This window comes from Strix aluco, chromosome 8 (assembly GCF_031877795.1).
Source record: "Strix aluco isolate bStrAlu1 chromosome 8, bStrAlu1.hap1, whole genome shotgun sequence".
NCBI lineage: Eukaryota > Metazoa > Chordata > Aves > Strigiformes > Strigidae > Strix > Strix aluco.
The window spans coordinates 31,702,166-31,715,305 of NC_133938.1; the positions used below are offsets into that span (position 1 = coordinate 31,702,166).

General features: G+C 51.7%; 1 protein-coding gene across 1 annotated transcript in view; it reads right to left on the minus strand.

The window, feature by feature from the left end:
* Positions 1 to 5,007: 5,007 nt before the first annotated feature.
* The window catches only part of PAPPA2 (pappalysin 2), a 94,554-nt gene continuing 86,421 nt past the window's right edge, over positions 5,008 to 13,140 (minus strand). The window contains exons 21-22 of the mRNA XM_074831690.1: positions 7,055 to 7,153; positions 5,008 to 5,082 (exon numbers count right to left, since the gene is read on the minus strand). Coding sequence (XP_074687791.1) covers positions 5,008 to 5,082; positions 7,055 to 7,153 — 174 coding nt within the window. The remainder of the gene's footprint in view (positions 5,083 to 7,054; positions 7,154 to 13,140) is intronic.

Sequence of the window (13,140 nt, forward strand, 5' to 3'; positions counted from 1 at the left end):
AGCGCTGGGGGCAGCCCTGCCCACAGCCCTGATTGCATGCCCCTGTGCCTGGCATCCCCAGCCACTCTGGCGCAGGCAGCCAGAAGGACCAAGGACTTGCCGGGGCCTCACTGGCTTCCAGCAGCAACACAAACCCAAAGCACCTCAGCTTGTTGCAATCGGGGCTAGGTACATACAGCTCCAGTTGTCGGTGACGGGAAGGGCACCCTGGTCATGGTGAAGAGGGAATGCTGTGCAGTGCGCCCAGCCGCTCTGGGGCTAAAGGGAGCAGCTCCTTGTCCCCAGGTGCTCCCTGTTTGCCCAGCCACCAGTGCAGCACCAGGCACCCATGTTAGGGTCTTTTCCTTCCATTTTCTCAGCTCGTTGTTCCTCTCCAGGGCCCTTGATGTGCTCATGTCCACCCCACAGAAGGAAATATGGGATTTCCTTGTTTTCCATAGTCTTGGTGTTGTCCCCCTGTGTCTAGCAGCCCCCTGGTCCCTGACCCACTGCAGACACTGTTGTATTTCAGTCCTTTCCAATTTTTCATTTTACTCAGCCATGACTCACCTTCTCCACCACTTGCAAGTGAGGCACATGGAGAAGGAAAAGAAATAGCTCCTAACATGCTGAGCTGCGAAACAGCAATGGGGCTCCTTGAGGGACCATCTTGTCCCTGTCTGATGGGGGGAGAGGCTTGAAATGTCCCTAGAACTGGTCCATCAGAAACGCAGCCTGGATTTTGTTAGCTGCCATTTGTGTTTGCTTGCTCTTGGAAACCAACATGACCTTTTTTTCAAGCCCATTTTATTTGCTCAGTTGAAACTGTCTTAAAAAACAAAAGGGAAAAAAACCCCATAAGATGGACACCAAAACACCTGAACAGTGGAAGAGGTAGCAGTAGGAAGAAGAAAAACCCTGTAATCCCCTTTCCCCAAAGTCTATAAAAAAGCAGTGTTTCCTTCCAGTAAACCACCCTGTGGGCCTGAGGAAGCAACCACAGGGCAGGCTGGTCCCATTGCAGACATAGCTCCAGCTATGGCCACCACAGGCCATTGTGGCTTGATGGCTCCATACCTGGCACCATGGGAGATCTGGCTCGCTGGGAGGCTGCTGGGAATCAGGAATTGCAATGGGGGGACATACCAACCTCCAGCCTCACGCTGTCCCTCCTTGTGCCACTGGCATGATAGCCTTCCAGCATGGGGAGTAGTGGGACTTTCAAACCTGTCTCAGATGCTCCAGGCACCTCTGGTCTGGAGGGGATGCTCAGGTATGGCCAGGGACATGCAGGGCTGTGGCTGCAGCAGGCTCCACGGGATGGGTTACTTCACCAAATGCCGCAAATCCCATTTTCCAGAGCACCAGAAATGCTGATTTGGCCAAGTGGGCAGAGCAGGGCAGCTGTGGGCATCTTTGAAGCAAAGTCCTAATCCACGGGGGCCCTGTGGATGTCCCCTGCCTTGGTGACATGGGATGTTTGTGGGATTTGGGCATGTCCATGGGAGACAGTTCAGCTCGTACTATGGCATCAGCTCACCCTGGTCCCTGTCACGCTTCGTGTCAGTGGTGCACTGAAGTGACTGGAGATGGGTGCCCTGGGCTCACCACTATCAAGGGTGAGGCTGGAGCTGACCACATGGGCACTGTGGCAGGGCCACCCACCTTGTGAAGGGCCTTTTGGTGTTTTCTAGTCCATAGGTACAAAGTTTATCTGGTTGCTTAAAAAAAAACCCAGACAATCCCAAAATCTTAAAGCAACTTTTTTGATTGTCTTTGGTTTTAACTTCTTGCCAGGGTGCCACATGGCATGTCTCTCTGGCTCTAGTGTGAGCCACCCTCTGCTCCTTGTCCCCAGGGAGGTGGTGTGTGAACACGCAAACACACACAAACACACACATATTTTTCCCTATCTTTAAGATGAGTTAGTTACAAAAATTGATTGGCAATTAATTGAACCATTTTGTGGCATAACCAGCAGATCATCTACAAAAGTGTCCTTGCAGCTGGTGGCACAGCAAAAGCTGCCTGGGTAGCAGCCTTGAATAGGTAGGACATTGGCGGTGTGTCCCCCCAACCCAAAACCCAAAGGAGCTCTCCCACTGGGCTGGAACAGTGCTGGGGGTGTCCATAGTTTGGGGCAGAGGAGGATATGTGGGACTGAGGGCGCTGGGAGCAGCCAAACCACCTCCCTCCCCAAGCCTGGCCCCCTTTCAGGTGAAGCAAGGAGGCAAAAGAGGTGGAGGATGAGAAGATTATTTATTTTTCATAGATTTTTATAAAAAATAATTATCAAATACAAAAAAATAAAAATAGCAGCAGCCTCCATTGTGAATAAAACCCTAAAGGGGACAAAAACCGCTCAGTGTCGCTATAGAAGAACAATATTTCGGCACGTAGAAGCTATCCGTTCATAAGAAGCACAAATGTCTATCAGCCAAGCCAGCGCCTCTGGTCCCCACCCCAGTTCCCCGTCCATGGGGCATGGTCCTTTCCCCTGCACACACTGGTGAGCAGGGATGAGCCATTGCTGAGACCAGGATTTTCATGCCAAAAGGGTAAAAACATAGGCATCCAGGTAACACTGACACCAGGCAGGGAAGTGTTTGGCACGGCAAGATGCCGGGACTTGAAATGCTCCCTCTGAGTGTCACCCCTCATCCCACGTTGTCCCCACTGCCCCAACCGTCTGGGGGTTGCCATGACCCTTGCTCCCGCTGTGCCAGGACCTCTGGATCTCCCCTTCCTTGCACTGGTGGAGTAGGACAGGCTGCCCAAGCTGCACCTTCTGGGGACACTGGGGCTAGAAGAGTCTCAAAGGGCTTTTTTTTAAATTTCCTTGGGTTGTTTGAGGGGTTTTTTGATTGAAAAGTGGATCTCTGTCAAAAAATTGCAGCTCTCTGCCAAACTGACCGTGCATTTGGATGAAAACCCCATAGTGTTGTCACTTGTGCGTGACAGGAACAGAAATGCCAATGTGTCCCTGCTGCAAGAGGAGATGGGGCCCATCATCCTCCCTGTTGTATCCCTGCCTAGACCAGGGCAGGCAGGAGGTGACTCGCCATGGGGTGATGGGGACACTTGGGATCAGGAAAGGGCTTGGAGAAGGACAAAGCATCTCCTGCCTGGATGTTGGTGGGATGTCCAGGCACTTCTGCCCCTACTCCTGTCCTCCAGCGAAACATAACTCTAGGATATACCTGACAAAAAGGGTAGGGGGTAGCTAGCGGAAGCCAAAGGATGCCTTGAAAATCCCCGGTCTCTCCACACTGTGTCACCCTCTCTCCATCGTTCCTGCATCGGACAAACCCTGGCTTAGAGCCTGGCTCCAACAGCACAGGCCATGAAGGGAGGGCACAGTCGGGTGGCCTTGGGTCTCTTGGTCCCAGCCTGCAGCTGCGTCCGGGGACACCGGGGTCCGTGCTCCTACTCTGTGGTTCCTGCTCTGCTCTCCTCTTTCTATCCCTTTTCTCTGCCTCTTTGCAGCACAAAACCATCAGTGATAACCCCAGCTGGAGCCAGGCACCTTCCCTACCCACTGTCTCTATGGGGCTGGGTCCAGGCTGCCAAAGTGAGCTTCTGGGAACCAGCTGTGGGGGGCAAAGTTTCTAGCTGGGCTTCTTCAGGGCTAGAAATGAATCTGAAGTTTTCCACTTAGTGCCTACAGGAGCAAGAGGCTTGTGAAAGTCAGTGACTGTATGTCCACTGTGATGGGCTCAGCCACAGAGATAGTAATAAGGAAAATTTCAGAGGGAAAAGATGATGATCAAAATCTCCTGACAGGTCTTTTGGGTCCTGTCTCTCCTTGCATTACAGGGTCTGGTCTCCTCTGAGAACTGCTGACAACACTCATGTTTGGAAAGGAGATGTGGGGAAAGAAAATAAGGACCACCTCATTGTCCTTCATTCAGAGCATCACACAGCTACTCTGGGTTGCCCACTACATCTCTCATCTAGTTAGGAGTGCAGTGGCCAGGGGGAGCGAGACAGAGAGGGACTGTTCCATGTCTTTGCTCCTACTGACCACACAGCGATCCCCATAGACATGCAAACCTTCCCAGAGGGCTCTGAAATAAGGGGTGACGGGCATCTGTGGAGCCCTCCAGGGCAGCAGTGCTCACCAAGTCTGCTGTGCTTGCTGGGGTGATGCAAGGCCACAGCAGCATTACTCCTCAACTTCAGAATCCTGACCCAGGACCGTAAGCAGAGCAAGGCAAAGCACTGGCAAATCCCAAGGGCAAAACTTGGTGCCTGCAAGTTGCTGAGAGCACCTTGAGGTCGCAGCCTCCACGCCACCTGCCTGGGGACCTCTCTCCTGGCAGGGCCTGGGTGTTTGGCTTCTCTCTCTGTTCGCCCTTCCAGCTCCCTCTCAGCAAGGAAGGGGAAATCCCCTGCTCCTCCTACCCCGACCTGCGCTTTTCCCAATGGTTTGTACTTCACAGCAGCATGGGTGTGTGACAAAGGATATCCTTTCTCAGCTTCATCAAGAGCAAAGAAAATATAATATATATTTATATATATATTATATATATGTATATATATATAATTAAGTTTAAATATTTGCAGAGAGATCACAACTACCTCGACCTTGCTAAAAGAAGCCTGTACAGCAGAGGGGGTGAATAGTGACACAATCCAGAGCAAAGACAGACACTCAGACGCCGGACCAGGACAAACATCCATGGCAGCGCCCGGGCTCTCTGCGTGGAGCCCAGCCCAGTGCATGGCCGAAGTGGCGCTGGACCCCTGGCTGAGCCCCTCAAGCGTGCACCTGGCGCCCGTGTCCCGGCGGGGTTCAGGAGGGAGCAGCGATGGGGGGGGGACCACCACGCTCCTGCCCTCCCATACCACATCCCACTGTCTGCTCGGTGGCAGCCACCTGTCCCTTCCATGCGTGGTGGCCATCCTCTTGCCTGGCTCTTCCTTACTCCTCCTTCCCCCTCACACTCTGCTGTTCCCAGCAGTCCCGTTACTGCCCCTTCGCTCCTCTGGTGCTCGCCTGACCGAGAGAGGCCCTTCATGGTGCCGCTACTGGTTCTCCTCAGCTGCTGGGTCTCGGCACGTGCATTCATCCTGGTCACAGTCAGCAGCAAACGGGATCACCTGGGGGGACCAAAGGGAGGTGTAAGCCTCTGCTTTGAGATCCCTGGCTCCTGGCACCCCTATGTCCCTGCAAGCCCTCTCCACCCCAGTACAGACAAACAGACACTCTGGGCTGCACCCTGATGTTCTTGGCATTGTGGAGACTGCCAGGCTCCACACTCACTAAGAAATGGGCTCTGATACAAGCTGTGCCTGGCTGAGTTTTATTCTTAGCATTTTCCTTTTTGTTAACTTGTGTTTCAAGTTTTGCAACCAAGGGTCAGCTTGAATCTGGTGCCCCAAAGTCTCCCCTGATGAGTATGAGGCATTTGGACTAGGGCTATCAGTGTTGAGGCACCTCTAGATTTTAGTTTTACTTTGGCCCTTGTTAGAAAGCCCCCCCTTGTCCATGTCTGAGCCCGTGGACCTGTCCTTAAAGCTACTCCTGGCTCTTCCAGGCTCAGCAAAGCAGGAATGTAGCATAGCCTCATCTTCTGCAACTCTATGAAGAACTCAACGAAGCTCCCAGCTTCAAAGGCTGGCCTCCACACTACCCGATATAGGAGCCAGGGTAGATACATACAGTTCTTGTGCATTATGGATTAACAAAACCCAGGCAGGCTGGAGGCTGTGTGAGCAGGAACGGCCTTCAGTGGGGGAGGGAGTGGGTCCCTGTAGGGCCACCCACAAGCTGTGCTGCTTTGAGACATCCCATGAAGGTAGAGAGGCTCATTGCAGATTGCTTTCTCTACAACAGCTGTATGTGGCTGAGCAAGATTATGTCACCTTAGCTGGTGGCAGCAGAGCAAGGTGGGAGGGCACCAGCAGAGCGTCTGGCTCCTGGTTGACAGTTGCCCAGTCATGGGCCATGGGAGCTGAGAAAACAGTTTCCTCCAGAGGTTTTATACACACCAGGCTCAGAGCCAGGAGTTTTTCTTACTGTGGAAGCACATTTGATTTTTTACAGCCTGGGCCAGTGAGGAGCTGGAGTGGGTTTTTGGTGTTTAAACCCCATATTCCTGCAGTTGCCTTAACAGTGACGTGCTGGAGGCTTGTGCCGCAGGAGATCTGGGATGTGTGGCTGGGGCTAGGTCTCCTGAGACCCATGGGACTGAATCCCCCCCCACCTTCCACTGTGAACCCATCCTTTATTTTGGCCAGAGATCCAGATGTCTCAGACCTCTTGAGAGCCATGCCTTGCTCTGAGATGTCATGATATCTCTGTAGAGGTTTCACTCATCACTTGGGTGTAAAGCCTTTTCTCTCCTATCTCAACTGGATCTTCCCAGGATTTTATTTTTCCTTTTCTCTGTGTGTGTACGTGTGATGAAAGGAAAAATGATTCAAGCTCCACAACAAAGATGAGAAGATCCAAATTCACATATTTTTGCAGTGAGAAATTATCTCATGCCTATGATTTGTTTTGCTGTTGGATATGCTGAGGAAGGATGGGCTGTGAGTGCTGGATAGCAAGTTAGGTGGGAGGGGAGGTTGTGATGGGAAACAAAGAATGGTCTGTGCAACCCCAATGCCAAGTTGCTCCTTCTACACTATTCCTCCCTCCTTCCCTTCCCAGGAGAATTGGGAGGGAAAGACAGCCTATAGTGGATGCCAATGGATCATACCAAAAATCCCCTGAGATCGCTCAATTATATGACAAGGTGACTTCTGACTCACCATGGCTAGCACTACATTCTATGGAAGTCATTCCTTTGGGACTTGTTTCCCAAAATGAGAGGGAATCCCGTGAACCTCAGTGGGAGCTGGGCTGAGCTTTCAGTCCTGCTGGCCTGAGTCCAAACCCCGCTGTTAATCAGTGGGATGATGTCTATCAGCTTCAGCTGGCTTTGGTTTAAAATCATGGGTTTGTTCTCTGTTCGTGGGAGAATTGCATTACAGGCTCAGTTCCACAGCCAGCAAAGCATAAGAGCATGGCTACCAGTCACCACTTAATCCTAAATCCCAGCCAGCACTGCAGAAATTGCTCACTTACCTTCCTGGAGGACAGTGTGGAGGAGCAGCAGTCACCCCCGTCATACTGGCAGTATGCCCGGTTGTTAATGGTGTCGCACCAGCCGTCTGCTTGGAAGGGCTAGGCAGAGAAACAAGTCTTTGCTGAAAGGATTGTTCAAAAGCATAAGGTTTCCCCCAAAAGCAGAGATCCCAGGTCCTCAGCAAGGCCCCTGTGCACCTCTGGGAAGGGTCAAGGCCCAGTTCCACCATACACAACCTCCTCTTTAAAGCCAAAGGGCACCAGAAGACTGGTATCCTGGCTGATATGTGTGGAGGATTGGGTGCTCCGAGGTCAGCAGTTGTAGCTCGAGTATGTCAGCAAGTGAGAAAGCAAATCCACATCACTAGGGAGTGCCCCAACCTGAATGCCACATGTCCCCATTCCCATCTCACTCAGTGCTTCTCCACGGAGTCCATTGCCACCCAACTGTTAGTCAGTTCACCACGTCATCTGCTTGTCCATCTCTCACACCACTCTCATGTGTCTCTGCTGTAACCCAGCTCTCTGCATGTTCACAGCTGGGGCAGGACTCCGTAAGAAGCTGACCCAACTCTTCTCTGCAGCATCCCACCTCCCAAAGAGCGTGGCTCTGAAGTTGAGCTTGGTGACCTGGCTTGGGCAGATAAGTGCAGGGAGGCTGTTATGAGGATCAACAGAGAATTCTGCTAGAGGATCAATGTCAGGAAAGCAGGTGCTTTATCTCCCTTGGACTATGAGAAAGGTTCAGCAAGGTCAGGAGTCTCCCAGAAGTACTTGCACTCAAACCAAGACAAGCCAAGCATTGACAAGTGCTGGTTGCAAGGATTATGCCTTTCCAGAATGTTCTTGCTCTGGCTCTGACCCCAAGCAACATGTCCCCAAATTCCTCTCGACTCTCCACTGGAGGCTTTAGCCCTGTCCACAGCACATGGCTCCACCAAACCTTGCCAGGTTGGACTACAAGGCTACTTATCTGGTGGCCAGCTGGGACAAACAGAAGGGATAGTCATTTAAGCACTAGCTCCCTGTGGGCAAAATCCAACTCTGGATTGAGCAGAGAGGGCACAAGCCTACTGGTAACCAGCAATAAAAGAGAAGTGGCCACTTTGCAGCTTCAGGCTTGGCCATCTTCCTCCTCGTTTCTCTTCTTGGTGGCCCAAATCTCACCCTCTATAAGGAAAGCATATGATTGAGTGGTGATGGATTTTGCATTGTCAACATAATGGTGGCTCCTCTTTGGCACTGGCACAGCCCAGTGGCCTTTGCTGCTCTCCTGTGAGTCACTGTTGGGTCTGCCTGGACAGCTGAGGATTTGCAGAGCCCAACTTGTTTTGGTGCAGCTCAGATAAATGCTCCATCACTAACAAACGTTTACTTTCAGCTCTAACATGGAAACAGAAAGCTATTGCAGAATAGCTTTCTGTCCAGAAATGTTAAATGGCACAAGCTGCCATTCAGAAATCCATTTTACTGTTGTTTACATGAGTCATCTGATCAGAGAAGAGAAACAAGCAACTGGGGCTGAGAAGCAGCCAACTAGGGCTGAGAAACAATGCTGTGTGACTGGTGCAACCAAACAATGTGCATGTGAAGCACTTGCAATGAACTGTCAGAAACTATCTGCAGCCGAGGTTTATTGATCACAGAGACACATCAGCACTGCCAAGTAACAACCCAATGTGCTAACAGAATGGAGAGGCCATTCACTGACCGAGTGATTAGTACTGAAATGTTTCTCCCACTCTAGGCCCTGTGATGGTAGCTACTGACCCAGCAACCATGGCCAATCTCTAGGAGGACTGCTGTCATCAGAAAGGACTCTTGGAAACCTGGCCACCCCTTTGTTCATGGAAGCAGCCAACCCGTTTCGCTGGATCTGGTGACCCCAAACAACAGCTGGGCATCAGAAAATACCTGCACCCAGCCTTTGATGGACACTGACCGGTAGCATCCCTAAACTGAATGACAGACAGCTGAAAAATATCACTGCACCATAACAGCCCTGCTTCCACTGAGCCGAAGCCAACATGCGGGACTAGTGATAATACCAATAATTCACATGAAAAAGCCATGCCAAAACCAGGGAACCAATGTGGCTTTTTGTCATCATGACTCACAAGGAACAGAAATGGCCTCAACCCAGTCTAATGTCACTTTAGGAAGTAGCAGCAGGGATTATGGCAAACCACCGTGTCTGTGCTGTCAGTACCACAGTCCCTGGGACAAATCCAGGCAGCCACAGAGAGATTACATTTGCCTGGAAGATCTCACAAGAGAAGAAGAAAGAGTAACCTTCCTACAGCTGGGGAATTGAGGCACAGCCAGGTTAGGTAGCTCACTCAAAACCAGGAAGGGATTTGACTCCCATCATTGCTGTTGCAAACAATGTCTGGAGGAGACCAGTGTGCAATTTCACCAGGGCAATAGGGTTAACACTCCTCTTCCATTGAAAAGCATCAGCAGATCTTAAATGACGGTGATCAAAGAAGGTCTCTGAACCACGAAGCAACTTTGAGCCCCAGGAGGGCCAGGGCAGGGATGCTGGGGCTGGCCAGTGGAGGGATGCAGGCAGGGCATCAGCCAGGGCCACTGGCAGGGAAGAGCTCTTCTGGGTGTGATTTGCTTTTGCAGCCTTCCATGTGGTGGAGTTTTTCCTTGAGCTTTGCTCCATATGTCATGACTCACTGGCAAAACAACACCCGCCGCTTCGGTAGTTTCCATACAATTACGGGGAGGTTTGCCCATCCCGGCTGCACAGGTCTGAAACGATTTCCAGATCTTGTGTGCAAGGTGGGGGGAGGACAGAGGCAGGGACAGGATGGGGAAGGAGAGGCTCTCAGTTTCTCTCTACACCTATTAAGGCTAATTGCCCCCTCCTCTCAACCCGCTGAAGCCCGTACCCCACCCTAAACAAATACAGGCTCCTATGGCAACACTTGTTGGGGAAACTTAACAACTCATGCTCCAAATTACATTGGAAAAACGTATGAGGGGAAAATAAAAAATGACTAATTGGACTCAAGGCTCAAGAGAGCCAGGAGCAGGGTTCGGGGACTGCTGTCCCTACTCCTCGCCCAGTGCCTGGAGAACACAGTGACTCCTGTTGCTTCACCTTGTCAAGAATCTCCAGCTAGTTTCATCTTTGCAAGCAGAAAGATCAAAGTAAGGTGCTGGTGGGTCACCATTGAGGGCACAGGCGGCCATCAGTCTTGTTTTGATCTTGCAAAAGTCACGGCAAGGGAGGACATGGGCAATGCAACATGCTAAGAGCAGGTGATGTGAGAGAGGAAAACTGTTCAGCCTGTGCTTGAGCCATGTGGCTCTGCAGAAAGCAACGCCAGTGGTGGGAGAAGGGAGGCTTGCCCATGTTGGTGACCTGCAGACCAACGATGTTTTAAAATTCTGGCATGAAAAAAGAAAACACCAATGCCCAGCCATGCCATGCAAAGGCAATGGATGTGATCCAGGGAAATGGCCAGCTGGGTTTCAGTCCCCAGAATATGCATCCTCCAGCACGGGGGGAAAAAGGGCCGGTTGAAACAGCTCATATAAACTGAGGAAAAAATGAATAAGGTAATTGCTGCAACCGCTTCACGCCACGTTAAGTGATAGGGAGCTGCTCGCCTAGGCGGCGTGCCACTGAGGCAGCCAAAGAGCCGGGCTGTGTCAGCAAATCTCCCCGCTCGCGCCATCCATCTTCCTTGTTTATTCAGACAGAAGCTTCAGCGGGGCATGTGTTAGCACGTGGAGGTGCAGCATCTGGCACTGCCGGACCCGAGCCCTGAGCTGCCGGCATAAAAATAGTAACCACGAATCAAGTGCTTGGCAATTTAAATAGGCTAAAAAAACACACACTCTCAAAGCTGGGAATAGGTACAAATGAAAAGAGAAAAAATTAAAGAAAAAATAAAAAGAGGGAAAAATATTGCAGGCAAAGGAGGGATGTGAGAAAGGACTGGTTATATCCCACTGCATCCCAGGCAGAAGCATCTCGGAGGGCTTGGCAGTGCCATTTCACTCGAAGCTGCTGAGAGATGCCATGCAGGGAGCAGCATCTGCACACAGTGTTTTTCCACCATCCCTGCAGAATCCCTGGGGCCAGGGCCGAGCTGCCTGGCTCCCTCCCCAGCTCTGGCATTCTGCCCGGTGGGGAGCACCCAGTGCCATCGGGGAGGCGGGCAGGGTCCAGACGCTTTTCTTCAAATCCACCTTATTTGTAGGTTGATTCACTGTGAAAAAGCGCGAAAGGGTGCGACAGAGTGAAGGAGAGATGGAGCATGAACAATAAGTCACAGATGCCATCGATATCATACATATTTTGGTGCTGCGTCATGAGTACTTGATGAACATTATTTCCCAGGAATGCAGGTTTTGCTCTGGTTGAGCAGACCTGAAGGCCCGGTACCTTGCTTTTGGCAATGAGCTGTTCCAGATGCTTCAGAGGAAGGTGGAAAAAAAGAAAAAAAATTCAGTGTGCACCTGGCCAATTGTGTAACCGAAGAGCTGAAAGGCTCTTCTGCGCTGCTGCTGGGATGGAAAGCACTTGCGATTTCAATCTGTCCATAAGCAAGAGAAAGCCCAGATCCCAGTTTCAGGGGATCAAGTCCAGCCTTAACAAGCAAAAAGTTTCCGCCCAGCCTTCAGGAGGCTGATGCTGCTTCCATCCAAGGAGGGTGTGTAGTTTGCTTTCATGCTGCTTCTAAGTCAGCATGGATTTTGCTGTCCTTGCCTCCTTCCCTTTGGACACTGGTATTTTGTGCATTGACCTTGGACCTTTTGCATTCTGAGATGACCACATGCAACCCTGCAGCTGAGGATGTGCAGGTGTCTTCATCCCATTTTCAAAGAAGACCCAGAGGAACAGGGGAACCATCATTTTGGCAGGGCAGACAGACAGGTACCAGCCCTGGAAAAGCCGTTGTGCTGTCAGACCCACACCTCATGCATCAGCTTCACCACTGTTAACTCTGCTCTTGTGATGAATGAGTCACTAATGATGGAAAGATCAGTTGGAGGAGACAACAGGAAGATGGCATGACAAGGGAGACAGGGACAGGGTTGGGCGATAAACCTCTGACAGGGAAACGCCTCCCTTCACTGTGCACATGGTCTCCCAAGAGCCACCACCTGGCAAGGTCTTCAAGAGCAAGCCCCCAAAGGCACCAGCACGTGCTCAGCACCAGAAATGAGGAAGCAGCTGTAGCCAGGGCCAGGCTCTCACCTAGCACAGCTGCAAACCCCTGCCCATCTGACAGCAGAGGGATGCGTATTGGGTTTGTGTGGCAAGGTTTTGGTAGTGGGGGGGCTACAGGGGTGGCTTCTGTGAGAAGCTGCTAGAAGCTTCCCCAATGTCTGACAGAGCCAATGCCAGAGGCTCCAAGATGGACCTGCTGCTGGCCAAGGCCAAGCCCATCAGTGACAGTGGTAGTGCCTCTGCAATAACATACTTTAGGGAAAAAAAACTGCACAACACCAGCAGCAGCCAGAGAGAGGAGTGAGAATATGTAAGAGAAACAATCCTGAAGACACCAAAGACAGTGAAGAAGGAGGGGGAGGAGGTGCTCCAAGCACCAGAGCAGAGATTCCCTGGCAGCCTGTGGTGAAGACCATGGTGAGGCAGGCTGTGCCTTTGCACCCATGGAGGTTATTGGTGGAGCAGATATCCACCTGCAGCCTGTGGAAGACCCCATGTTGAAGCAAGTAGATGCCTGAAGGAGGCTGTGACCTGTGTGAAACCTGTGCTAGAGCAGGCTCCTGGCAGGACCTGTGGCCCCATGGAGACAGGAGCCCACACTGGAGCAGGTTTGCTGCCAGGACTCATGATCCCATGGGAAGCTCACACTGGAGCAGTTTGTTCCTGAAGGACTGCATCCCATGGGAGGGACCCATGCTGGAGCAGTTCTGGAATAGCTGCAGCCTGTGGGAAGGACTCGTGTTGGAGAAGTTCATGGAGAACTGTCTCCTGTGAGAGGGACCCATGCTGGAGCAGGGGAAGAGTGCGAGGAGTCCTCCCCCTGAGTGGGAAGGAGCGGCAGAGACAAGGGGTGACAAACTGACCGCAACCTCCATCCTTGCCCCTCTGCACC